The sequence below is a fragment of the Rhipicephalus sanguineus genome, chromosome 10 (genome assembly GCF_013339695.2).
Source record: "Rhipicephalus sanguineus isolate Rsan-2018 chromosome 10, BIME_Rsan_1.4, whole genome shotgun sequence".
Lineage (NCBI taxonomy): Eukaryota > Metazoa > Arthropoda > Arachnida > Ixodida > Ixodidae > Rhipicephalus > Rhipicephalus sanguineus.
In genome coordinates, this window is record NC_051185.1 from 23,365,268 (window position 1) to 23,393,207 (window position 27,940).

Below are 27,940 nucleotides of genomic sequence, written 5' to 3' on the forward strand. Positions count from 1 at the left end.
GCATGATCAGGACTCAAGACCACAAGCAGCTAGTCCTAGCTGTCCAGTATGCCCATGATAGGGCCAGGAGGCTTGACCTCCCGGTTACAATGTGGGAGGCGAGCTTTCCAGCCCTGTACAGGACCGTCAATAAAGTTTATTTCTCCTCCTCCATCATATGGCGACGTCATCCTATGGCGTCATCGGGGTAGCACATATAGTTCGTATTTGTGACGTAAGCATGACGTCACAACGGCGTCACATAACATTTTTTTTCACACGATGACGTCATCACATAACGTCGTCGCTTGGTATATGGTGGGCCAATCCCGGAGGCACTGCAGAACCACATAAGGCGCAGGAAGTTTGCAATGCTTCCGATCCTCGACGCTGCGCAAAACCATGTTAGACGCAGAAATCTTTCGGGAGGGGGGGGGGGGGCATCTATACAATCGATTCAGAAGAAAAAGAGGGTGGCTTTTGCCTTCGAGTAGTTTTAGGCAAATGCTTAAGGGACCGTGTGACTTCTTCCATTCGGCAACTTCTTGTCACGCTTTCAACGCTGTTATTGCAGAGGCCAAGATCCGCTTTGACAGCTCGGCAATTTCAAGCAGTTGCCGATTGGTGATCGAGCGCTTACCTTCTATGCATTGACACTTGGTTCCTGTGCAGGCCACCTTCAGCAGAGGACTCGTCGATTCAAGTCCGTAGAATTGCGTGCACGAACGTGCTGTCGACAAAGAACGCATATCGGTCACATCTACAGCTGGCACAACACTCTTATACACCAAAACTTCCTGCCTGCTCCCAATGTGATCTGCCTAGTTGTCTAAGCCGAGAAAAATTTCCCATATTATTAGAGCCACGACACGGTTATCACACGACGAAATTAGCGGTTGATAAGGAAACGTACGTTAAAAATGGCACATTTTAATTTGCATTTTACTTATATTACAACCAATTCTGCTTAATTTTGCCAATTTCATTTACACATGCCGTCAGCCACGCTTGGTATTATAACAGGAGGGCACATCAAATGACGATAGTGGGCATGATGGACAAACGAAAGAAGCTCACACGAAGTATGACGTCACACAGCTAGCCTCCGCAAGCAAGCTCCTTCGTGTTTTTACCTCCATCCTGTTTTCTCCAAAAGCTAACCCAGCACGTAATAATAATAATATCTGGGGTTTAACGTTCCAAAACCACGATATGATTATGAGAGACGCCGCAGTGGAGGGCTCCGGAAATTTCGACCACCTGGGTTTCTTTAAGACCCAGCACGTGACCTACGCATCTTCGCTGCGCTTCAGTTGCTATATCCCGTGTTTGCTGAAAGCATGGAAGTTCAGAAAGCACGTGAATCATGGGCAGTATATATACTCACCTAAACTTAATGAATGAATGAATGAATGAATGAATGAATGAATGAATGAATGAATGAATGAATGAATGAATTCATTCATTCATTCATTCATTCATTCATTCATTCATGTCACTCTGTGAACAGCATTGTGTGAAGGTGGCTGACCAGCAGTACGGCCGCTCGATAAAAAGAAGTTCTAGCGGCATCAAAATCTGTAACTCAGAACACGTTTCGCTTGAAAAAACTAGAGACCATTCCGCTCCGTAAAAGTGGGTGACCAGAGGAGCTTAGGTGACCAGCTCCTCTAGCCATCCACCATAGTGGAATGGTCTCGAGTTTTATTGCGATAGCAATTATATGGACACTCTCGGCTATTTTCTGCCGTCGGGGTCGCCGTCGCCTTCATGTCCCGTATATGTATGTGTATAAGTATATATATGTAAAAGCCACAAAGAAAAATAATTCAGAAAGATTCATTCCGATACGCGGTTTCGAACGGGTGACCCCTCGCTCCGCAGCGCGCGGCGTTAGACGGCTCGGCCATAAACCGACGTCCATCAGCATACTAACGGCGAGCGATATATATACACCATGCGTGTTTTATTGCGATAGCAATTATATGGACAGTCTCGGCTGATTTTTGCCGTCGCCGTCGCCGCCATCATGCACCGTATATGTATGTGTGTGTGTATATATAGCAAAGCCACAAAGAAAAAATAATTCAGGAAAACTTACCAACGCGCGGAATCAAACGGCCGACCTCTTGCTCCGAAACGCGCGGCGCTAGACGGCTAAGCCACGGAGAGTAGCGTCTTTGAGCATGCTAACGGCGAGCTATTTATATACACCATTTACTTCAGCGTGCTTTCTTACTCACCAGCGAGATGGCGCGATGTGCGCGCTAGGCGCGCTTTAAAGGCCGTCGTCCCGCTCCTGCGAACGCTGAGGCTCTTCGCCTTACAGGGCGTGGTCGCCTCCGTGCGCTTATCTCAAGGAAAGAAGGGGGCGGACGGGGGGTGAAGCGGGGGGTTGTATGTCTTGTGCTTTCCCCGCGATGTCCGCGCTGAAGTCACAGTGCGTACGAAGGTCACTTCGCTCACTGCAGCGGCCGCGTTTGCGAAAGGAGCGAGCTGTTCAAACAGAAATAAGTAACAACTGCGACATTTAGTTCGCGCTCGTCCTGTGTGTACCTGTTCGTTCGTTTCGTGCGTCCTGCTTTATGTTTCAGCAGTGCGCTTCAAGTATCGAGCTGTGACGCATGATAATTCGCGCTCGTCCTGTGTGCGTTCTTTTCGTGCGTCCTTTGGGCTCGAGCGACGCGCTGGCAATTTCGAGCTGCTTTCCGTTCTTCGCGTTGCATTCCAATTTGTTGCTATCGCATTCATTGCTTCGCCGTTGCGGCGAAACTGACTTTTTCTTGGTCACCAGCGAGATGGCGCGAAGGGCGCGCTTTAAAGGTCGTCACCTCGCTCGTTGCGATGCGCGCGCACCTCCTGCCTCACCAGGTGCACTTTGCCCTACAGGGCGCGGTCGCCTGCGCACGCGCTTATCTAGTGAGGGGGGTGGTTTTTATGTCTTGTGCTTTCAGCGCGATGTCCGCGCTGAAGTCACAGAGCATACTGAGGTCACTTCGCTCGTTGCAGCGGCCACGTTTGCGAAAGGAGCGCGCTTTTCAAACAGAAAGAAGCAACAACAGTGGCGCTCGTCCTGTGCATACCCGTGCGTTCGTTTCATGTGTCATTCTTTATGTTTCAGCGGCGTGCTTTATATGTCGAGCTGTGACACTTCATAGTTCAGGCTCATCCTGTGTGTGCTCTTTTCGTGCGTCTTTTGCGCTTGAGCGACGCGCTGGAAATTTTGAGCTGCTTTCCGTTCTTCGCGTTACATTCCAATTTGTTGCAATAGCATTCATTGCTTCGCCATCGCGGCGAAACTGTGACTTTTTTGAAGCGAAGCTTGTTGTGCGTTACAGATTTCGATGTCCTCTGGTCATCCACCTTCATAGAAACTGCCCGCCTTCACAGAAAACTAGAGAATGGTCACTAGTTTTTTCAAGCGAAGCTCGTTATGTAGGCAGCTGCGGCATCCGACGTGAAAAACCCGGCGAGTGTACAGAAATGTGGCCCTCGAAGGTGCGCCGGTGACATGCATATTTGTATGGGCCGTTTTCCAATAAATGATGTTCCCTCCATCGCGCGTTTGTCGACGATCAGCCGTTTCTGATGTGGCAATCTGATCCTTTATCGAGGTCATTTGTCGTATTGCGTTGCCACATGTCATTGTTGCCCGAATATGAACGCATGATCGTCTTTGTTGTCCATTGAAGCGCTGCGCTGCTAAAGGTCCGATTCCCGGCATGAAGGAAGGAAAAAGTCAGGAGGGAGCATTGTGCAATGCGATACAAAGAAAGAAAGAAAGAAAGAAAGAAAGAAAGGAAGAAAGAAAAAAAGAAAGAAAGAAAAAAAGGAAAGAAAGAAAGGAAAAAAGAAAGAAAGAGAGAAAAAAGAAAGAATGATAGATAGATAGATAGATAGATAGATAGATAGATAGATAGATAGATAGATAGATAGATAGATAGATAGATAGATAGATAGATAGATAGATAGATAGATAGATAGATAGAAAGAAAGAAAGAAAGAAAGAAAGAAAGAAAGAAAGAAAGAAAGAAAGAAAGAAAGAAAGAAAGAAAGAAAGAAAGAAAGAAAGAAAGAAAGAAGTCACAATTTTTCCTACCGGGAAAATGGGGACTAGCGCATCTCAGACGAAGGGGACGAAGTGGACGCGCATTGTAGGCTCTCACCCTAGGGGCGCTCGGCATTTTTTGTAGACTCGGACGGACACCACAGAATCAAGGAGGTGTTCCATTTACAGCTCCACTGTAAAATCGTGTCCAAAGATGATTTATAATGCTGATTTTCTTAATACGCTGTATCCTATTAGCTGAGGCAACGTTGTCGTCACGTGTGTGCCACGTTATGGAAATGATGAAAACTCACAGGGGTCGCTGTAGTCGTACACCTTCACCGCAGCCGACTGAATGTTGTGAACGATGTGCTTGCGTTCTGTCCTAAATTGCACGCAAGTTGCTGCTTGTCTTGGAATCTGGGCACCGACAAGAAAAGCATTTTCTAGAGGGCTAATAAAAAGCACCAGTCGTCTGCCAGCTGATAACTCTACAACTAGCAGGTACATGTACAGTGTCGCATTGACTCAACCATAAACACTTTTTAACGTAAACATCAATTCATGAAAAACATAATAAAATATTTGTCATTCGTTTCACCTGCTAGACTTCTTTTTCATCTAACTTGACCAAAAAAATTAATTATCTCTCAGTGTATTCAAGAAGCGTTGAATACGATATCGCGAGAGAGCATATCGCTCAAAGGATAAAAAAATTCTGCCCATTTTTTTCTGCGCTCATGGGAGATATACAAGTAACAATAATTGTTGGAAGGTTTACGTCCCAAAATCACTATATGATTATGAGGGACACTGTACTGGAGGACGCCGGAAATTTCGACTACTTGGGGTTTTTTAACGGGCTACCTTAATCGAAGTACACGGGCCTCTACTCCACCGTAAATGCTTTCCCAGCGACCTGGATTCGATCGCGCGATATTCGGGTCAGTATGACGAGCGCCATAAGCACTAGAACACCACGATGGGTGAGAGACGCAAATATTAACTACAAAGTTAACATTAGTGCTAATTCAGCCCCTATCAGTGATACGAGCTACCATGCATGACAACATTGCCTTAATGACTTGAGCAATATGGTTAAGCTTTCAGACGCATTTGCGCCACTATGGAAGGAAAAGCGTTGATTACTGGCTGAACTGCTGAAAAAAAAAGCACGAAATAAACCATGTGTGACATAACCCTTATACCCGTACACAGCGCAAAACGGATTAAAAAAATGGGAGAACGTAATCAAAGCCTTACCCGATTAAAATACAGGATCACTTTTTTCTCGGTGACGAGATATTTGGAAAGATTCGTGTTGCTTTTTATTGCCTGCGAGACAAAAAGAATCATAATAATGTTATGTTGTTCTCGAGCAATGCATTGCTACATGTGCCTAACTATACAATGACCTTGCAGCACCCTGAAGGATGGCGATGGCGCACGGCATCAGTGCCAACAATTTGTTAGCCAGTCTTGCCTGTTGTGCAGATCCTGGAGGCCATGCTTTGCAAGCAATGCATTCTGCCAAACGCACTCGCCCCTATTGCGTTCACGCTTGACAGAGCTGTGCTGTGACAAGAATAAGTGTATTGTACCCGTCAAGATGCAGCTGCCATCACCCCGGTATTTAAGATCACAGTTTCGTGGTAAAAGCGAAGCAACCAATGCGAAAGTAACAGACTGCAATGTTATACGAAGTGAGGTTAGCAGCTGTCTCCTGTAGCATCCAAACTGGCGTAGCTCAGGAACACGCCGGCGTAATGAAACACGACCGCTGCGGCAATCGAAACGACCGTCGAGCTATCACTCAATCGCAAACCGAGCGGTGAGACCAGACTCTAACAAAGGATTAAGTATTCCACTGATGCCTGTAAAGATAAGCGCGCAAGCACGCCCGACATAGCGGAGCTATGCGGAACCAAGTGCGGAACCAAGTGACTGAGCTAAGCGCGGAGCCATGCGGCCACACTTCTGCATCATCGACCTTTCGCGCGACGAAAGGTCGGCGCGAAAGGTCGGCGGCATGTTTCCTCTCTGCTAAAGAAGCGTTCGTGGGCTGCGCTCGGGTGCTTTCACTCGCGCCTATAGAGCATAAGACGCGCGGTGCGATGTTATTTAAACTTTACATGGAACATCACGGCGGCGTCGACGCCGACAGCAAAAACGCGCCAAGTTTCCATATAATTGCTATTGCAATAAAGAACACCTAATACATATCATGCACAGAGCTTTCTCTTAGCAATACCTACTGCAATAGCACGCAATTCACTTCCACAGGACGCCGCCAGGGCCGCGCTACCGCCTCGTTTCACGCTCTCTATACATCGCCTTCATGACAATCTTGAGAACAGAAGACGATACGAAAACTGTAAGCTCGCCTGCTTAAATCTTATGGACAAAGCAGTGGTTATTTCTATATTTCGCCTTCATTGAAGTGTGGCGACCATCGGGGGCAGTCGTACGCGCTCAGCTTTGCAAGGCATTGCAACTAAGCCGTAAAGACAGGTATAGACAAACTTCTCGAGAGAAAACAAGTAGAACAAGCAGTCGCCAAATTTTGTGTAGGCATAAAAATAGATGAAAAGAAGAACAAACGAAAACCGCTCCTTACCACATCCAAGTCCTCGACCACCGGATCGAATCCACTGAGCAGTCCAACTTCTATAACCGCTGCGTTGGAGTCCGACTCGCCGATGTACCTAAGACAAGAGGTGCACTTGTTATTTCACATGCTTTCGAAGGCAGGCGCACGTACAAAAAATGACAGTTTTTCCACAGAGGCGAAGCAATGAATGCGATAGAAACAAATTGAAATAGTGGGGGTGCCGGTTATATGCGGCGGTTATGTGCACGTTTATTTTTTGCTTTGTAGATTTAAAGTTAGGGGTTACGGTTTATATGGAGGGGCAGGTTATATGCGGGAAAATACGGTTTGTTTCATCAACCCGGCTCTGGATTTGCGTCCGCCACGTTATCCCAGCAAACTTCTTAATCTCAGAAATGCATAAACGTAGCTTACTGCGAGCACACTTCGATGTCGTAGACTAGCTTGCTCTGCTGTGGCTGGTTTGACGATCTAGTGGTGCGGTGGTGCTCTGTCGGTGAGTGAATAAATAAACGCGAGTGAGACAATACGAAGCAAAAATAAAACCTTTCTTACATCACCTGCTTCTTGAGACCTGAAACGATTTCGTCGGTTGTAAACATGAACTTTCACAGGCTAATTGCAATGCTCAGCATCAATCTCTGAGCAATCTATGTCTTCATGTGTGTTCCGAATTTTGTTACGTTTGGTTCATTATGTTGAGAAGAGGTGTTGCTGCGGACTCGCCAATGCTATGACTGCCTGTAGGCAGATGGGCCTCCGTCAGGCACCTTGATTTTTGCCGTGCTCTCAAAGAGCACCTGTATTCTTACTTTGAAAAAGGTTCACTTCGCAATAGAAGTACAGCAGAACCAATGAATGATGCCAGTATAGGAATGGTTAAGTCGTCTAGTAGGTATTGCATTTTATTGTAACCTGCTTGCAGAAACGATGGCCGAGTATCACACAACAAAAATGCATGAGCGCTCACAGAACGCGAGCGTTCATGTTGTGCGATATTATTTTCGTCTGTCCCCTTTCGAGAGCTCTAGAATCGCCACAAAAGACTGATGCCGAATTATTCCGTTCGTTTCACTGAATTCGCAAGCACAAACTTCGCGCCTGAAACAAAAAAAAAAGCATGAGATGCGTCAGCAAAATACGTTACTTTGGTATTTGGAGGACGCCTGTGGTTAAACTTACATTTTTTTAATTCCAGTGCACGCAGTGCCAATATGCTTATTGCAGGCAACTGAGGTAATCTTAAATTTGTTCCATCAGCCATAAGCAAAAAAAAAAACTGTGATAAATTCTTAGGGTATTTTTAATGACTGTTCGCAGCATTTCTGTGTATCCACCCAAGCGCGTGGTGCTCTATCTCCTATTCTCTCCTATTCATCTATTACTCATTCAATTTAACGCCCTTTGTCACCCCTATGCCCCCCCCCCCCCTTTTCTCTTTACCAATGCAGCGTAGCAAACAAACCCTCACCTACCAACCTTCCCTTTCCGTGTCTCTCCAGTTCTCGCTCGTTCTCGCTTTTAATTTTCATATCGATGTGAAACTTGATGATGAAATCTTAAAAATCTTTAAAAAAAAAGACACTTGCGTGGAAAGTTCACCGATTTCGTAATCTTCAATCAGATCAGATATTAAAATTTTATAAACTTTACCTTGTAAGACAACTGCACTGCGCAATACCTTAAAATGTTTGCAGCTGTTATCGCCACCATAATAACCTGTGAACACAACATGTGCGAAGTGGCATCGTACGAATATGAAATCGGTGAAAAGCAGTTTCATGGGCACAAAGGTAACTCACCATTTGGAGGAGAGGCAATATCGGCGGAGCGTCGTTCTGCAGCAAAAGAGGGGATGCGAAAGTGTGACGTAATTCATCCAAATATTTATTCTGCACAAAGGTGCCGCGTGCAAGTGATTATACCTCGGTCGATTCCGAGAAGGTCGTCCAGAAGCTCTTGCGGAAAACCATCCGGTTCAGCGCTCCTCTTTTTGGGCTTGTGGACGTCAGCGCGGACTGTTATATTAAACTGCAGGCGAAGGTGCAAGCGTGATGCAGCAGAATTAATTTATTGTTGTTATTTGATGACTTCGCATACACCGCCCAACAGCAGGACACACAGACATGCTCACAAGGAAGGCAGTGTTGGTGGGGCACCACACCTGTTAATCTGTGAGAGGCGCAAGGAACGCCCTATACTTTTAATCAGTCGGACTTGTCCCAATAATAATAACTGTGTGGCTTTTACGTCCCAAAACCACGATATGACTGAGAGACCCCGCAGTAGAGGGCTCCGGGAATTTCTACCACTGGGCGTTCTTGAACGTGCACTTTAATCTACGCAGACAGGCTTCCAGCATTTTCCCTCCGTCGAAATGCGGCCGCCACGGCCAGGATTCGATCCCGCGACCTTCGGACCATGCAATCAAGCTCCATAACCCCTAGACCACCTTGGTGGGTCATCCGACCTGTCCCGGCATTGTTTATTGAAACAATGGCGGAAAAAAAAGAAACTACCGCCATTGCGGTAGTTTCTTGCAGCGATAATTTCAGAACAACTCGCCCAACAAGCAATCTTTCTGAACTGTTTTACTTCCCGTCTCTACTCCCCGAAAGCCAGGGACCACAGAGAGGCCATTGTGAGAAACACGTCTTGGCTTCACTTTAATTTTTTTCGCCCATTGGGAAGCGTGTCTACCGGACTCGACTACCGGGGGGGGGGGCGCTAAGGTAATGCTTTGCCCCCCCCCCCCCCCCATAAGGCGAACCCTCCGCACGCCTATGGCAGGACATAGATCTGGAATCACACCACGTACAAGAGAAAAGCCCAAAGTAAAAGCACTGGTAGATGAAACAATGCGCAATTAGTGTGGAAAAAAAGAGTAGAACCTCGTTAATATCGTTTTACGCTATCAAGTGTAACCAACTAGCGCAACTTTCCACTCGATATGATTTTGCGTCACGAGCTTTACTAGCGGAACTGAAGTTGAGCCGGCCGTCGTTTCAGAAAACGGCGCGTAGGCGGCACAGAAAGCCAAGCAGCTATCAAGCATAGAATAGATACGCATAGTAAAATATGGCAAGGGGTTGAGAAAGGGAAGTGAGGGTGAGGAGGAGCGATGTGAAGGTGAAAAGGACGGAAAGGAGGAGGGGAGAGGTTTAAAGAGTGGCATGGCCTTGTAAAGTTTAGCAATGGAATGGGAAAGGAAGTGGTGAGGAGGGCTGGTATAATGGTGAGGAGGAGAGAAGTGACGATTAAGAGGAGGTAAAGGAGGAGGGAAATGGGGAGGGAGGGTAATATAGAAAGCGTTAAAAAAAGAAAGAAAGAAAGAAAGAAAGAAAGAAAGAAAGAAAGAAAGAAAGAAAGAAAGAAAGAAAGAAAGAAAGAAAGAAAGAAAGAAAGAAAGAAAGAAAGAAAGAAAGATGAAAGGTGAAGAAAGAACACAATATGCGTTCGCCAGGTGGCGCTTGCTTGCCAGTTCTGCTGTTTACTCAGATTTGACAGGCGTGGAACTAATTTATTTTTGCTTCCATATCATAGGGGTACGGTATTTTAATACGGTTCATCTCGTCGACTTCGGCCCCCGTCTGAACGCTTTCGAATCGAGCAAACTTACCTTGCACAAAAGTTCCGGTGGCAAGAGAACGTTGTATTTCATTCTAACGGAAAGGAGTCCGCTTCCAGTTCCGTTCGCTGTCACGAGCAGCGTCCCCGACATGTCACGAATCTGCGGAGCAAAACAACGTGACAGCTGAGATTCGATGGATCGTGTAAGCTGCAGTTAGCTTCGCCACTTAAATAACCACCTGCTGACATTTTAACGCTTCGACGCATAGCTTTCCTGAACGGCAAAGACATTGACTTTGGAAGCAGTGCTATTAGCGACGTCTTTTAACCTTCGTAACCACGCAAGATGATATAATTTTTGTTACGATCGTCTCGACATAAAATTTCTTAAAGTGTCAACGTGCTTTCATCACTGTGGTGTTTCCATTGCCTTTAAATGAGCAATTGTGTAGCACATTTGTCTGCATTTGAACTGACATATTCCATGTGTTGGTTTATGGTTCAGCACAGATTCAGCAACAAATACCACCCACCATTGCTTTTTGGTGCACTGTCTCACGTATTCTGGCATTCTACGAATAGAAAGCCTTAGCTCATTTGCAAATGTGTTGCCATTTACGTAATTCAGCAATACGACGGACTTCGAAGTGACCGAAGCAGCAGTAGTGCCATTTAGTTACGGGAGCGTAAAGAGCAACGTTACGACATTACCGCTGAAATGGCGCCAGCAACATTATGATTATAAAAATTTGCTCATAGGCTTAGATTCTTGTTTTTGCTTGACGATAGAGCCTGAGAAAAAAGACAGTAATGTCTGGCACTTCGCGGTTACCCCACCTCCGGTTACCCAGTGTTCCACCAGCTCCAATTCAAGCGCAGAAAGACAAGAATTATCTAATATATGGGCTTACGAAGAAGCTAAAGGCAGAAATCTGATTTTCTTGGGTACTCACATCCACCTGCTGGCGCACCGCTGCATTTTCTGGCGTTATCTGAATGCTCTTGTAGAATTCCCGCTGTCCACTCATCGTGACGTTGCACATGAGGTCTACGTCACGCTTGGAGAACTTCAAGTCGAACTCCATCAGTGCCTGGAGGGACACCGCACTGTCCTGAAACGATTATTCAGGCGGGTTGAGAGCCACGCTTTGGTTTTGATGTGACAGCAGCCATGAGTTCAGTGACGGGCACCATATCGATCTCTTACACACGCAGTCGCATTCAAAGTGAGCACAGCCCCGTGCCTGTAGCTGCACAGTGGCGCCAACATGTGAAAAAAACTGGAGAAAGAAAATTCCATTCGAATTTAATGGTTGAGTAATAAAAAAACGTTATTAAGGAAAAAGCCTTAGATGCCTCATCAAACGAGAAAATTGACTGTTGGCGTGGGTGGCGTCAATCATAATTACGTGATGACGTCCCCACATGACGTCATCATGACGTCACAGATTATAAAAATTTATGAGGTGATCATGACGTGGCATCACATGATGATGTCATCGCACGAAATTGTCGCTTGGTCAAAGGTAGGCCGATCATGAAGGCAGTGCAAAACCACGTGAAGTGGGGAAAGTTTGCGATGACTCCGATTCTGGAGGCAGTGCGAAACCTCGTTAGGTACACAAAGCATTCAAAGGGGTGCGGAGGAGGATCAATACTTCTGCTGAGAGGATAAAGAAGAAGAAGAAGATGGCTTTTGCATCCGAGTCGTCTTAGGTGAACGCATAAAATACCCTGTGGGTTTTAACCTTTTTCCGTAAGTCGGTGTTGCCATGTGACTAATAGAGTTACTGCGATTGCAGGCACCATCTTGCAACTCACCCTGAACGAAACTGCAATTTCGAAGCAGCTTTTCGTCCGCAGAATATCTGTGGTGATACAAGCCTGTTAAATAGCCATCTGGCCCCGAGGGGTATAATAAAATGAAATGAAATGAAAATGCAGCTTTCCGTTTGTCTGCCATGTGAATTCGGTTAAAATGCATCAGTGGGCAATGACTTCTTTCTCCTTGAAGCGGGATGGATTTAAAGATACGTTAATTTTGTAAACAAAGGAAATACAAAGGGCTGACTGAGACTGATGGTCCAGTTGTGAATAGAGGTTATTCAAAACACCACACAACGAGTCAGCTGTGGCCTAACGGCTGCAGATTAAGAAAAGATAGCAAACAAATTGCAACAAAATTTCATCGCGATGTTCACAGCTTTGCATAGCTTCGGAGGAACATTGCTTCCCTCGGATGCCACTGTGAGTCAGCGTGCAATGATGTCTTTGAGAGATTAAAAGGACTGTTTGAATATGCATGAATATGCATGAATATGCATGAATATGCATGAATATGCAAATAAGGTGCATTTCTTTCACTTCTATAGATGAATGACGCAAACTCACATGTCTCAGAGAGGAAGTGCCAGACGATTGACGATGCATATTAAGCCAGTTCACGAGGCTCTGGATGGTGTCAGTGTCGTTGGTGTCTGCGCTCAGCAGAGCAAGAAGAGCATAACTTGTGCCCTCAACAGTTTTGGGAGACTTGTCGATTCCCGTACTTCGAGTGTCTTGCACTGCAAAAAAGATGTGGAGAGCAGCATAACGTAAGAAGAGACTGAATTTCCCGCGGATACTGAACGTGAGACTGTTTGTCACTGTTCATGAAACTTCGTTTGCACCTTCCAAGCAATTTACTCACTTGGCATGACGTTCTGTTTGTCGCTATTTTACAGAACGTCTTGCGAGCAGCCCATCTGAAAATTTTATTTCTACAGCAGAACAATTACATGTCTGTCCCCGAGTAGACATCAGCATAGGCGTACGCTAGGGGGGGGGGGGTGGGGGAGGAAAGGGGGCCGGAGAAATGTGTCGGCCGCCTCTGATCATCTAAATCGAGTGTCAATTATGCCCCATATCTATACCGAGAAGGACCTTTCACATCATCGTTTACAGCGCGAGGTTATGACTACGCATGTTTTTTTTTTATCTTAATGGCGACCGCGGACTCCGGATGTTGCATTCAAAGAAATGTCTACTTCCCACCTCTTTACGTCGGAAAGCCAGGAACCAATAGCAGGTCTTCGCCAGAAGCACGTCATTGCTTCATTTTCATTTTTGCATCCATTGCAAAGCTTACCTTTCGGACACGACCAACGCTGAATTGGGGGGGGGGGGGGGGGAGCGTCAAGCTTGTGCCACAGATTCTTTGGAAAGGTTCTACCACCGGCAATCTGGGTATTCAAGGACACAGTGTACTGCCGACGCCTCCTGAAAGCGTCGCTTGCGTTTAGAAAAATGAAACTCGCTACTCCTATCTCAATATTGGAGGTACAACACATGTAACATGCCGGCCTAAGTGTAGTTAATTTGTACGTTCACATACCTTTCTTTACCCTACCCATCAATCACACGAAGACACTATCTTCGTAAAACACTAGAGCTAAATAACGCAACCAACACCGGTCAAGTTCACAGCTTTAAACATAGATTCATATTTCTTTGCTCGTCGCACTGAGCAAATGCAGTTTTCGCAACACTGTCACTGTTGATTTGTTCTTGTTTTCAGATTGCATGTTCGGTAGTAAAGGGTGAGCACAGAACACTTACGAGGATCATGCACGAGGACTACTCGGAGTAACGTCCGTGCCAAGTGATATCCTTGGACGTGAGCACGGGCCACTGCATATGCCAAGAGTGCGAATGCATGGCCGTTTCTCCTTTGTTGATTAGTGGCCATCAGAAACCTTGTATCAAGGTGCAGGCGATAAAGCACTGCCTGAAAGTACGCAAAATATACACACCCAACTCTGACTCATGCAACGATGAAGGGTCACCGGAATGCGTGTTGTTTTTGTGTGACTAGTACAACGTCACACGCATCCTTCTTAGCCCTGGGCCAATAAAACCTTCAACAGTATGCTGGCAAGCCTCAGATGAACGATTTAGCTTCTCTTTTCGGCCAGTATTGGTTTGCTTTACGAGTCGGTTTCTCTGTGACGATGTGGCGAAGTAGGAGGTGGTCACGTGCAGGGGCGTAGCCAGAAATTTTTTTCGGGGGGGGGGGGGGGTTCAACCATACTTTATGTATGTTCGTGCGTGCGTTTGTATGTGTGCGTGTATATATACGCAAGCAAAATTGAAAATTTTCGGGGGGGGGGCTTGAACCCCCCCCCCCCCCTTGGCTACGCCCCTGGTCACGTGGGAGCAAAGCACGGCAGTATCTCGACGCTCGCACAATTCCCTTCTATGCTGCTGCTCGGTGTGAGTGCCCATTTTGCGGCATGATAGACGCCATTATACCTCAAGAGAAAGGTATACAACAGCTGCACCTTACCAGTACTTACATACGGAATAGAAACCTGCAGGCTAACGAAGGGGTTCAACTTTAATTGAGGACGACGCAGCAAGATGTGGAAAGAAAAAAAAGATAGGCGTAACCTTAAGGGACAAGAAGAGAGCAGATTGGGTCAGGGAACAACCGGGTGTTAAGGACACCTTAGTCGAAACCAAGAATAAGAAATGCGCATGGGCAGGGCATGTAGCGCGAGGGCAAGATAACCCCTGTTCGTTAAGAGTAACATACTGGAATCCAAGGGAAGGTGTGTCCCTGCAACTTGCAATTTCGCCCCCTTTATTTTTTTTGAGGAATGCGTTATATACGACTAACTCAATCACAAACTCAACTACCCGCACCCAACTACAGCCTCCTTTTTTTTTTGAAGCACGAAACTACCAAGAAACCTGATTTTTTTAGCAGTCTGAAAGGACCCGGCATTTGGGGATTTACTGTGAGTGTTGCGAGTTGAAGCAACTACGCTCACTTGCAACCGAACAAAAATGTCAGCTCCGCCCACAGCCATCGCTGTCCCTCAAATATATAATTTGCGTAAGTGCTCCACCCAATAGCGCTTACTCAATTTCGTGACGTCAAGTACAGGTCGCGTGTTTCAGATAGTGCACTTAGTCCACACAGACACTTGTGTCACAGGTTTTAATTCGAAAACTTGAACGTCCTGACAAATTTCGTCAGCAATTCCGACGTAGCTGTTCAGCCAACCTTAGAAGACCCCTGACAGCGAAATTTTTGTTTGTGACTTTTTTACTGTAGCTTGTAGCCTTGTGTCTGGTAATGGCTAAATTGAATCGTAAATGCTTTTCTTGTGGAATGTCATGAGAACCCTCTGTCTACGTCATACTAGTGACGATGTCGCTAGGTGCTGCAAACTCAGATAGCACTCACGTTAACTTCAAAACCAAATTAAAATATCTTAAAGGCAACGTTCGTTACTCCTAATCGGTCAGAAGTGCCCACGCATACAGGACTGTCAAACAGCACAAGCATCTCGAGTTTCCATATTTGTGGTCAGGGGTCCTTTATTGGTTTGCGTGATATACACGAATCCTTAACTCAATGTATTTACATTAGCCAAGAAATAAGTACTTCTGGTTTGGGCGGAAACCAGCTAGCACGACTGCCTTTCAGTGGCGAAGGGCAGGCGGAGCCTATATCTGCGGGCGGAGCCTAGATTTTCTTCTTAGGTTGTTACCGAGTGTAGTGCATTCTAGAGTGCGAATGTCGGAGTAGCAGGCTCTGGTGGAATATTGGACTTTCTGTATATTATCCCTTTTCAAAGTTCTTACGGTGAATGGAGTCAATTGGTTGCATGACATCTCTAGACGACATGAACCGAAACCGCGTCGTATACGGTGAAAGTAGAGTTACCTCCATCTCCAGTGCGAGGCGTTTTTCTTCAATGAACGGCACACATTCCACGAAAGTGATGACGATGAGCGCTCTGTTGGCCACAAATACGTCTCTAATTTCCTGTAAGAATCAGAATCGAGCATCAGAGACCGCAGTTCCATCGTTTCCTGTAAAAATCAGAATCCGGCATCAGAGAGCGCAGTTTCGTAGTATCAGCATTGCAAACGTGCATGTCACTATTATGCGCAGAACTTAGACCAACGTTCAACCCTTGCCATTAAAATGAATCATCACAGGGTTTGCAATTAATCCACGCCCTCCAACATCCAATAAGCGCCACATGGCTTCAGCACCAGTTCAGTAACATCACGCCTTCTACAGTACAAAACACTTTCCCAATACGTTTCTTACTTGTACACCACTGAAGAAAGCTTTACGCGGTATTGCTGTGCCCGAGGCACAAGTTCCAGCAAAAGCTTCAATAGTGAAAAGGATTACACCGTCAGAGACAACCACTCAAAGTGCATCAACTTGCTAACTTACCGCTTCTCTTCTTGTTTCGTGAAACCCACGGAAGACGATCGACTCCTCCTGCCTCTCCAGCCATTTTATGGCCGATGAGATGACCGAGTCCTTGATGCTAATGTGCTGCCTCGCTTTGCACAACGTTCGCGTGACAAGTGCCGTCAATCTTTTGTTGCGGCAGGAAAAGAATTAAAAACAAACGATACCATAGTGCACCAAGAAGCACACACGTAGAGCACTTGCGGATTGAAATGCAAAAATTTAGGCCTAAGTACTGCACGTGCTTACCTTTCCACTTCTACAGTTGGTGTCATATCGGCGTAATTTTTACTCGAAAACATACATCTGAACCAAGATCAACTTTAACGGCCAGATTTGAAGCGACATGACGTGATCCTTACAAGCAACTGCTCATACCAGTCGTTATACTAACAAAGAATATATCACACTTCCGCCGCAAGGGCGAAGCAGTGAATGCGATAGCAACACATTGGTATGTTATACGAAGTAATGCTAGCAAATAACTATTTTGAAACCAATATCGCGTAACTCTAGGAAACGCTGGCGTAAAGATATATGGCCTCTACAGGGAGCGAATTGGTTTTCGTGCTGTCTGTCGTTTCAACGCGAAGTAAGCGGTGAATGCGCACAGCCCGTAAGCCTACAAGGGTATACGAGCCGACTACTGATGTCTGTCGAGATAGCGCTCGCGACCGTGCTCTTATACGGTCAAAGTTGCTGCTCCAGTGAATCTTATAATAGACATCAATTTCGCCGAGAGCATGTGCTTGGTGTGCCACCGCCTTGCCATGACTCTGCTGTACAGGAATGGGTCGTCCTAAGCACAGGCAGCTCATTCGTGGGATGTTTGGCGCGCAAGTTCTCATGTGACAGCGTCAATGCGGCCGAAAGTTTACATGCAGTGGTCAGTGGTGGCGCTGTCTCTCGCCTCTCCACTGCCGCTATGGCTGATGGTTTGCAAGCGGCGCCCGTCACTACACTACAATTAGTGTGTCCTGTCGAGACGTTTCGACTCGTGTGCTCACTAATGCTCCGCGCAGGACAAGTCCTACAATGCACTAAACGTGCACGCATCGCTTTTAAATGTGTCTGGAAATCAGCAGTTTCCAATTTCAAGCTCGTTTAAGCTTTTCATAGGAGCCAACGAGTTTCATATATCCGGTCGCGATGGGCCACGTCGGTCAGCTACTCAAGCAAACTCGAAGTCTGATGCACAAATTTCAGGTCTAGCTTGATTAGAATACATTAAAGAAACACTAGAGATAATTAGTAAGTCGACGTGGTTTAATGAAATAGCATTCACTAAACCTCGTATGGCTTGTTTCATCCCAAAGAAATGGTTAGTTTCACAGAAAATCACTTGTTAGGGATTGTTACGTTATTGCGCACCGCTTAGAAGACAAAGACTCAAGCACACGAAGACAAGCGCTTGTGTTCGTGTGGTCCAGTCTTCGTCTTCTGAGCGGTGCGCAATAACATAACAATTAATAGATACCAACTGGCCCAAGCAAGTACCCTTATACGTTCTAGTGGGCCGCACACCGTTAGCGCTCTTCAAACCACCCGCCTACAAGAACGTTTTTCTGACGTAGCCATGCCCACCATTTACACGCTTTACTGCCCGACAGCGGCGCTGCGTCGCAGCGGAGCGAGGGGCTTTAGAAGAGCACAGCCCGGCGAAAACGGAACTTGCGTCGTTCTGATTAATGTCAAATTTATTTTGAATGAATCAGACTGAAATGTACTAGGCGCATTTTATTCCGTCTTTAATGCACTGAAATGCTATTTTCTGTCGTGGGTAGTTCGAGTACTTGCGATTAATTGTACTGAGGTCATACTGCGTCATCGGGCTTAGCTCCAGAATATACCACTGGTGGCACAGATGGCGTCCTACATCTATTTAAATTTATCGATTGCCAAAACGCTGCTGCGCATAGCATCGACGTTTAGACGTTTTCAAGCATTCACCTTTCACACTGACATATATTGTTATTCGCCTTTAGTGTCCCTTTAACGTTAAAACAATGAAGAGGCAGTTTTGGAGCTAGCGTGATTATAACACCTTATACTTAAACGAATGAAGGTGCAGAGACTGCAGAGCTCACCGGATGCTCCCTGAGGTCATGTTTTCAAAGTCGTAGAAAAAGCCGGTCTCGTTCCAAAAAGATAGTTGTCGTTGATATCCTGCGGGAGAAAACGGGCGTAAACACGTCGACCCGACAAAGTTTTAAAATTCCCTCTTACTTCTTTCATAGTATTATTTAAGAAACAATCTCACTCACGGATTTCGACATTCCAGGTATCAATTTAGATGATTCCCTTGAAAAACATTAGATATACGCCATCGAAACGTTTGCGCAGTTGCAATGCTATTTCTGTAATATCCCCCGACATAGGACGTTTCTTTCGATTTGTTTTTCTTTTTTTGCCTGCCAAGTTGACACTTCATGACAATTTTTCTGGCGCAACATTCGGCTTGATTGTTTTCAAGAGCGTTTTCGTAGTGTAAGGTGCACTTATTGCCCTCCTCTCCACCCTATGTACGTGTGACCGCGCCTCTCTTAATGTGGCCAAATGGCCTACATTATCTCTAGCTACGTCAATGCTGAGAACGTTGAAGGCAAGCTCACCATCTCTCAGGTATCGGCGGCCTCTCTTCTCCAGACCATGATCTGTCACATTTTTCCGCCTCAGATATTCGAGAGCGAGGAGCGTTTGTGCCATGAGCGTATCGATCTCCTCGCTGCTGCCAGTTGGCCTCCTCATGAGGGCCTCGATTTCATCTAGCGTCTCTTCAGCCGATGGTCCAAGTTGGTTTCCTAGGTGACAAGATCACAGAAAATCACCGATACACCCGAAATCAATGACGGTGTTGATGGGTTGATGCCAGCCTGGCTGCACTTGTTTAAAGCAGTGCTCGTTGGTATAAAACAAAATGTAGCTGCAAATATACTTACCTGTCAAAGATAGCGAACTGCTTCTTGTGCCTGGCACAGCGTCAGATGGCGGGAGCAGATTAATTGAAATGGTTTGGTGATTGGTGACCGGATCTACTGAATCTGTCAGAGAGATTAGAGAAAAATATGTATGAGTCTATCAGAACTTGTAACCATGGCGTAAACGTTTAACGAGATATCGGAAATTCGGGAAATTTATTTGTTAAATACCGTACGTATATACGCACATTGCAAGATGAATGTGGTGGCAACGGTGACTTAAGCTGTAGGATTTCTTAATACGCCTTTCTCCCACTCCTATGTTAAATACTTTTCTTTATTTAGCAAAGCATGTCGACGTGTGTCCTAATGTTTCGTACATGATGTCCCAGGAAACATTCTGAAACATTTCTTTTAAATTGCACCACTTTGTAACCTTCTCTGATGACGTCTTCGCAATTTTTTTTACTGCCAAGGATGGCATGGAGCGAGCAAATGCATATATTGCAAACTTTCATAACTCTTCCTCATAAAAGGGACTTTACCATAATGTAATGAACTGGAAGCAGGGAGCACTTACAGACGCTTTCTCTTCTCAAAACGATCGCCAAATTTTACACTCCAATTTTTCACCTAGCTTTATTGCTTCAAAAGTTGGTTAATTATTCTAGCCTAATTAAGCAATTACCATAAAAACCGGAATATAGGTAGAATTATCTTCAAAAAGTTGCAATAGGAAGTCAGCCCCTGTCTTATGCACCACTCATCGGCAGAAAAACTTCGGAAGTCTGACAACTATGGGCAACTGAAGTCAGTTACCTCCATCGCCATCACAGTCATCGGCGTCGCTTTGTTTACTACCAGCCTTGTGCCTTGGGGGCCTCATTTTTCATCTTTTCTGTTGTCTTGTGAATCTCTTCGGGCTCTGAGCTGCTTTGTGTCTTGTTCTCGGGAAAAATGACCGATGGCCGACGGCAGTTCACTGTAGCGCTCAAGAAAACAGCGATCGAGTTCGCGAAGGCATGTAGAAATCTGGTAGCACACTGCGAGTTTGAAGTGTGTGGAAGATGTGTTGGGATGCTAGCGCAGGCGAATGCGAGCGAGAGCTGTGAGTCATAAACAATCAGTAATATTTATCTTCGCACGGGTGTTCTCGCTGCATCTCGCCAGATGATCTTTCTTTGTTGCACCCGGCGATGCCGGCAGATCTGGTCACAGCGGCACGTACGGCTGTAATCGGCTGGCAGATCGAGTGCGCCATAGGAACCTTCGCTACAGGTGGACGCAGAAGGATCGCATCACGACACGCAGCAAATCAGAAGAAAACTTTGTGTCGGTGCCAGACCGCAGCGTATCTAGAGCTGTAGACGAAGGTTGCAGAGTTTATCCGGGAGCTGCGCTCGCGTTACGATTGCTACCGGTGTCCTCAGAGTGCATCCAGATTAAAACTGTCAAGATGGTTGGGACGTTTTACGAAGATAACGCTTGAGCCCATCTTTTGAGCTTTCTGCCATGTGGAACTTGCGTGTAAACACACGTGTAAATAAATGGCATGTTCGCTGTGGACCATTTGAAATTGCGTTTGTTTCACGGTAAAGACGAGTTTTGATACTTTGGCCGTTCCATGTACTTTTTTTTCCATATTCAGATCAATGTTGGGGATTTGACCTATATTCCGGTTTATACGGTAAGCAGAACACAAAAGTAGTTGGAATTACTTACAATAGTCAGTAGTATTGCTTACAATATTGCTTACAGTTTGGTTACACTAGTCTGCGACATGCATTTGGTCGCGACGTCACAGAGTGCGTAGGTATATATTTAAACTTTGGCGAGAGTTAGCTGGGCATCGTGTATAGTACAATTCCACCTTCCACGAAAGCTTACTGCTCCTATATAGCGCAGGAAAATTCTTAAGGATTAAGACCATAAGGGATTGAATTTCAGATGAGTGGAGAGGTTCTAATATGCAGAACTTTGGATTGACCCTGAACGCGAAGATCCTCTAGTTTTATACACGTCATGCTTGGACCAAGGAGGCGAACAAAAGGGCATAATTGGTGTGCTCCCTCCTGCCTTATAATGTGCAGCTGCTAACAATGCAAAGCTGAATAACGCAGCCCCGCTTGAGAAAGAGAAAAATTGCGGCCAGCTCCACTTCGCGAACATTGCCGAAACAGTGAAACTTATGTCCCCTTTCGTCAGGCTCACCATCACCCATATTTGTGCGCCTCTCATTGGTTCACCCCTCCCCCCGAGCCTCGACACTCCCCCCTCAGCGCACCACTTACTGGTTCGCCCTTTCTGCCGAGCCTCGCCCTCGTCCATCTTGGCGCGGCGCAGCCCTGAGTCTCCTACTGAGTCCCACTCACGCCTCAGCACGGGACCCCGTGACCAGCGCTACGTCAACGGACGGGGAAGCCTCGACTAAGAACGGCTTCGCTGTTAAAAAAAATACAGCCAGCACCACTACGTGAAAGCAATCGAAACAGCGAAGCTGATGCTGCCTTCGTCAGGCTATTGCCTATCTATTGCCCGCAGCGCCCACCCTCCAACCCGTGGTCGAGTTCGAAAGAAAACAACGTTCGCAGTGGATGCAAAAATGAAAACGAAGCCATGACGTGCTTCTCCCAACGGCCTGCCCATGGTCCTCGGCATCCCGGGAGTAAACATGGGGAGTAAACATCTCTACGAATGCAACATCAGTGGTCCTCGACCTTCATTATCGTCGAGAACCTGCATGGCCATAACCTTGCAAATAAAAAAATAACGGGACACGTCGACTTAGTAAAGGTATGGGGTAGGCTTGGTGCCCCCCCCCCCCCCTTAGATAATTATGCGGGGGGGAGCGTTCACTCTGCCTCCCTCGCGCGCTCGCCTATACTCGTAAGTACTACAAGCAGTCTTGGCCATTCTGGAAGTTCGAACTCCCGAAGAACCGACACGCTCCTTTATACTCCACCGAGACCCTCACTGACCTACTACAAGCAAACAGCTGGGTTCTAACACGCTTTTCGGCGAGCCTCACCCTCGTCCCTATTGGCGCGTCTCTCACTGGTTCGTCCTTCCCGCCGAGCCTCATATTCGCCTCTCTTGACGCACCTCCCATTGGTTACCTACAATACATTACAATACCGACTGATTTTCAGAAATCAAGGGTTCCGGAGGATACCATTGGCTAAAAGCTATATCTACCAATCCTCACCCTCATCCCTCTCGGTAAGGCACTGCCTTCCCCTCTTTCCGCCAAGCCTCTCTCGGCACGACGCAATCTTCGTCCTTCCTACCGAGCATCACTCTCACCACACGGAAAGGCCACGTGACCAGCGTTACACTGTTGACGGCGGCGCATGGTAGACTAAGAGCAGCTTTGCTGTTAAAAATATCCTGCAATAGCTTTTGTTTCGCTCTGAAGGTGGACATATACTTCACACACCGTCGTACACATCCGTCGTAGATCTCTGCGTTGCCCTCTTGCGAGCACTGTCCGGATCAATCGGAACGGCGACGACCTTCTCCACTGGCACACCCTCTGGCTGTTGGAAAAAAAGAGAAAAGGTTCTGTTTACATACAGCATTACAGACTAGATCGGCGCCACTGATTAGCATGCCAGCATACACAAGCGCTTGGATACATGGGCACAGAGATACAGTTGTGCGCACGGGCTTCCACTGCGTAATATCTACTCTTGGGGGCCCTGCTGTTTAGATTGTATACGCATAGAAGAAATTCTGGCTTCTTAACACGTTGATGTCGAGGAATTACTTCCGTGTATCTCAATCTAATACATCTTTGTTTCTAACGGTTTAAAAGCTGTGGAATAGTAGGAATGAGTTCATTCATGCGTAATGGCTGCACGAAAAATTAGGCAAGCGTCACAAACAGCCAGGAACTGCCCTGTCTATATCTGTCGTGGAGTAGACTTTCTGAACAATTGTCCTCCAAGCTCCAGTGAACCACCACCGAATCAGAATGTTCTCGAAGGCAACAATAGAAGCAAGCGCGTGAGCGGAAGGCAGAAAGTTAGGTGGGTCAGATGAGATTAAGAAGTTTGCGGGGATAACATCACCACCGCAAGCACGAGACCGGGTTGATTTGTGAAACATGTGAGAGGCATTTGCCCTGCAGTGGGCTTAGTCAGGCTAATGATGATGATAATATACTGTAGCTCTTACCACAACGTGAAGTTCCTTCTCAACGACGTCGTGAGTGCTGGCACTGTGACCGCTGCTTTGGTTGCAGTGCGCGTGGACCTTGATGGTGAAGCGACCTTCTCTGAGCGGCACCACGGGAAAGGAGAGGCTCGACGCAGAGCTGGCGTTCACTGAAACAGTTCGTCTCTCGGAGCGTTCTCCTTCTTGAGTCCCCGTGCAGACTCCTTCCACGCCGTACACGTAAACGTTGCACTGCTCGCAAGAAATAAGTGCACCCCTTGTGGCATTGCAGCGCAAAGTACGGGACAGTGAAACACACAGGACACAGCGCTGTGTCCTGCGTGTTTCACTGCCCCGTATTTTGCGCTGTTATGCCATAATTTCATGAACCAACTAGCACACCTAAGAATCCGAGTGCACCCGTGTTCTTGTCCCGTGAAAATGACATCGTACGAACGCAATTTGCTAAACCAAAGTGAGTGCCGAAAATAATTCGGCTGGACTGCAAGTGGCAGACTTTCAAGTTGTGAACAGCAGTTTGAAAGGATAAGCGCCCGATTTTCAAATTTCACTCTACTAACATGTTAATAATAATTGTTGGGATTTTATGCCCCAAAATCATGGTATGATTATGAGAGGCGCCGTAGTGGAGGGCTCCGGAAATTAGGACCATCTGGGATTCTTTAACTTGATCCTGAATTCAGTCATACTACTAAGCTGGAAGTACGAGGCGTAAGTACCAGATGTGTTGAGAGGGGACAAATCTAATAAAAGTCACACAGTCGCTCATGCACTTGCCTAAGACGACTCGAAGACGAAAGACTTCTTTTTTTTCCTCAGCCGATTGTATTGATCTTCCTCCCTACCCCGAGAGCTTTCTGCACCCAACGTGGCTTAGCACTGACTACAGAATAGGCCCACAGGGGGGCCGATCCGGGAGGCACTTTCGACCAAGCGACGATTTCATGTGATCACGGTATCATGTGACGTATAGTTATATGACGTCACGAGAGCGTCATAGTGTGCCGTCGTTACACTATAATAATTTTTGCGTGACTCGTGTTGATGTCGGCGGTCACTTTCTGGGTTTCATGAGGCATTTAAGGCTTCTGCCTCAAAAACTCTCAGGTCAGCAAGATTGCCCAAAAGTACTCCCCACTCCTCCCATTACGCTGTCCCTCAAAGCCCATGTGTTGGTATCAGGAGTCAAGCCACGTAATCTCAATGAAGTGACGGTGAAGAACTCACCCTGATCGTTTCGTTGACGTAGTTGTAGACTGTAGCGAGCACTTCGATCTGCTCCTTGCGCACCACATTGTAAGGCAGCGCCACCTGTAGGAAGAATGGCTGGAAGGCACGCACCTCCCGTGGTTGGGGAATGCACACTCCGCCAGAGGGCGCCACGCTCACCGCCTGTACCGACCACGTAGTGATACTGTGCGGCAGGCTCGTCGCGATATCTGCCACGCCATCCGGCCTGCAAAGAATGATAATAAAAAAGGCTAAAGGTAAGCTTCGAGAAGCAGGAGAACACTAGATAGAAGGAGATAATATGAGTTAAAGTTGCAATGTGGAAAGTGGTTATACCTCCCTTTTTCGCGATAGCACTCATATGGACACTCTCGACGGATTTTTGCCGTCGCCGTCCCCATCATGCTGCGCATAAAGTCTAAATCGATGACATCGCCCCTCGCATCGTATGTTCTACCCGCGAGCGCAGGCGACGTACGCGGCTGAAGCAGAGATGAAGCGAGCCGGTCATCTCCGTCGCACAGATGGTGCATGCGATAACATCATCCTGCGTACGAGGCCTGCCGTGGATGCTTCCTTAAGCAGAGATGAAACACCCCGCCCATCTTTCTTCGGGCGAACGAGCATGAAGGCCCAGCGGGGGAAAGGAGGAAGGCTACGTAGTTAGAACAGCAACTGCGACATTTGGTCATAACGGCGTGGTCGCGAGCGCTGGAGCGCGAGCAGTCTCGGCAGACATCAGCAAACGGCTTGCATACCCTTCTATGTGCTGTGCTCTGGCCGTTACGCGTTGTAATGACAGACTGCACGAAAACAGCTTCTCTCCCTGAATCGACCGTATTCCCTTACACCATCGTTTGGTAGAGTTACGTGGCATAGAATCCAAAAGAGTTAGCTGCTAGACTTGAATTGATTTTTGAGCAAGTGTACAAGTCACACTTAGGAAAGAGGACGAAAGGCATCGCAGCCCTGGCGGCGAGTGTGGAACACTCTTTTTCTAGCATGCTTTGTCGCCGACAGGCAGAAAAAGAGTGTTTCACACTCACCGCCATGACTGCGATCGGCGCTCACTAACACTCCTATGTTTAAATGCCCATATATATCTCAAAAAGTGGACGGGAGGATGACCGCCGCCGTAGCTCAGTGGTAGAGCATCGGACGCGTTATTTGAAGGTCGCAGGTTCGGTCCCTGCCGGCGGCAAGTCATCTTTTCGTTCACTTTACTTTCTTCACAATCTACACCATATTATTACAAAAACATCCCCTATTTTCCTGAGCATTATTGTCTGTTAGTTCTCAATAATATTGTGTCTAACAAAGAAAAACCAGCCCTTAAAAGTCATCTTCTTTCCTTCATTTGAATATTAGGAGTACAGGGGAAGATGGAAGCTTGGAGAGATAAAAAAACTCCTTGAACATGGGGCGTCGCTGCAGCCAACGTCTCGTCAAGCAGACTTGTCTTTTTCAAGGCAGTAATCCGCCTATTTCACGATGCCACGGCGCATGCGCCCTTCCCCTAGTGGAGAAGTCGCGAAACTCCTTTTGATCTCGGTGGCTTTCGTTCTGGCGATAACGATTGTCCCGGCCGCTAACAAAACGGCAGAGGGCAGCACAGGAAAATGAAAAAAAAAAGGCGGATTGCAGCAACTAAAATGAACGAAATGGCGGACACTCTGGCGAAAGCCGCTCTCAGTGGTCCGATATTATCGATTATCCCCACATCAGCACTCATAATTCGTGACAGATTTAGAAGGCGTGCCATAATTCAAGATTACGGTAAAACATTAATCACTCATCTAAACGAATGTCGACACTTCTTGTCCCTTGGCGTAGGAATTTCTGTTTAACAAGAAAAGATGAAGTTATTTTTACTAAATTACGATGTCGCGTTCCAAAATTAAAGCAGCAAGGTCGACAGTTGGGCTAGTTGGTAAGGTTCCATAATATTTTAGAGCAGCGCAAAAGACGGGACAAAGGACAAGAAGTTCACAGACGAGCGCTTACTCGCAACTGGCAGATTTATTAGAAGAACCAAGGAAAAGAAAACATACAGAAGGTGACCCAAATGATCTGTGTTATCGCCGCCACGTGGGGATCATACTAACATGCGCAAGGGCAAGAAAACCAAAAGAACCAAGAAATAGCGATAGGTAAAACTCTACCGTCATAATACCAGATAGGCAGCAGCAAGGTAAGCCAACAAAACCAGAAAAACAAGAACACAAAAGCCGAAAAGCGTCTATCTACCCCGCCTCCAAAAAACTAATTTCGGTTCGCGATAGCGCCACTGAAGGAGAGCTGATGCAACTCTCCCCAGCATTCTTAATGAAGAATGCTGTTCACAATAAACTTGAAAGAAGTTCTACCTCACGAAAAGGGGATTGCAGCGCGAAGCATCAAAATCAGTTTGTGCCGTGTGCTTCAGGTGTTGTCTACAGCATCCCAGTGACGTGTGGGCGTTGTTACATTGGACAGACGGGACGCTGCCTAAACACCCGTCGTAGAGAGCATAAAAATAATCTAAGTAACAATTATGGGTCACATCTAGCTGCCCACTGTAAAGGTTGCAAATGCACGCCTTTTTTTCATAAAACTACTGTTATTGTTAGGCACAGGGATGATGCGGCGCGTGAGGAACTGAAATTAGTTTTTTGGAGGCGGGGTAGATAGACGCTTTTTGGCTTTTGTGTTTTTGTTTTTCTGGTTTTGTTGCCTTACCTTGCTGCTGCCTATCTGGTATTATGACGGTAGAGTTTTACCTATCGCTATTTCTTGGTTCTTTTGGTTTTCTTGCCCTTGCGCATGTTAGTATGATCCCCACGTGGCGGCGATAACACAGATCATTTGGGTCACCTTCTGTTCTCTTTTCCTTGGTTCTTCTAATAAATCTGCCAGTTGCGAGTAAGCGCTCGTCTGTGAACTTCTTGTCCTTTGTCCCGTCTTTTGCGCTGCTCTAAAATATTATGGAACCAAAATTAAACTTTTACATGCATAGATCTGGTCTGGCTCCTTCCCCTCTTTGCTCGTTTTGTAACCAGGACGACGAAACAATTGAACATTATTTCTTATCATGTAACCGCTTCAATTTACCAAGGAAAAACGTTCTCAAAGCAGCGTTTAATCGTATTAGATTGGATTTCGTTACTTCG

General features: G+C 46.5%; 1 protein-coding gene across 1 annotated transcript in view; it reads right to left on the bottom strand.

Annotated features, from left to right (window-relative positions):
- LOC119407256 (complement C3) overlaps positions 1 to 27,940 on the bottom strand; it is a 59,996-nt gene that overhangs the window by 7,673 nt on the left and 24,383 nt on the right. Inside the window, exons 19-37 of the mRNA XM_037674139.2 lie at positions 24,789 to 25,017; positions 23,562 to 23,792; positions 22,822 to 22,921; positions 19,407 to 19,508; positions 19,080 to 19,268; positions 18,555 to 18,633; positions 16,447 to 16,594; positions 15,922 to 16,023; positions 13,806 to 13,974; positions 12,600 to 12,772; positions 11,162 to 11,320; positions 10,258 to 10,368; positions 8,564 to 8,669; positions 8,441 to 8,476; positions 7,053 to 7,128; positions 6,645 to 6,732; positions 5,291 to 5,362; positions 4,342 to 4,447; positions 620 to 709 (exon numbers count right to left, since the gene is read on the bottom strand). Of these exons, the coding sequence (XP_037530067.1) occupies positions 620 to 709; positions 4,342 to 4,447; positions 5,291 to 5,362; positions 6,645 to 6,732; positions 7,053 to 7,128; positions 8,441 to 8,476; positions 8,564 to 8,669; positions 10,258 to 10,368; positions 11,162 to 11,320; positions 12,600 to 12,772; positions 13,806 to 13,974; positions 15,922 to 16,023; positions 16,447 to 16,594; positions 18,555 to 18,633; positions 19,080 to 19,268; positions 19,407 to 19,508; positions 22,822 to 22,921; positions 23,562 to 23,792; positions 24,789 to 25,017 (2,366 nt within the window). The remainder of the gene's footprint in view (positions 1 to 619; positions 710 to 4,341; positions 4,448 to 5,290; positions 5,363 to 6,644; positions 6,733 to 7,052; positions 7,129 to 8,440; positions 8,477 to 8,563; positions 8,670 to 10,257; positions 10,369 to 11,161; positions 11,321 to 12,599; positions 12,773 to 13,805; positions 13,975 to 15,921; positions 16,024 to 16,446; positions 16,595 to 18,554; positions 18,634 to 19,079; positions 19,269 to 19,406; positions 19,509 to 22,821; positions 22,922 to 23,561; positions 23,793 to 24,788; positions 25,018 to 27,940) is intronic.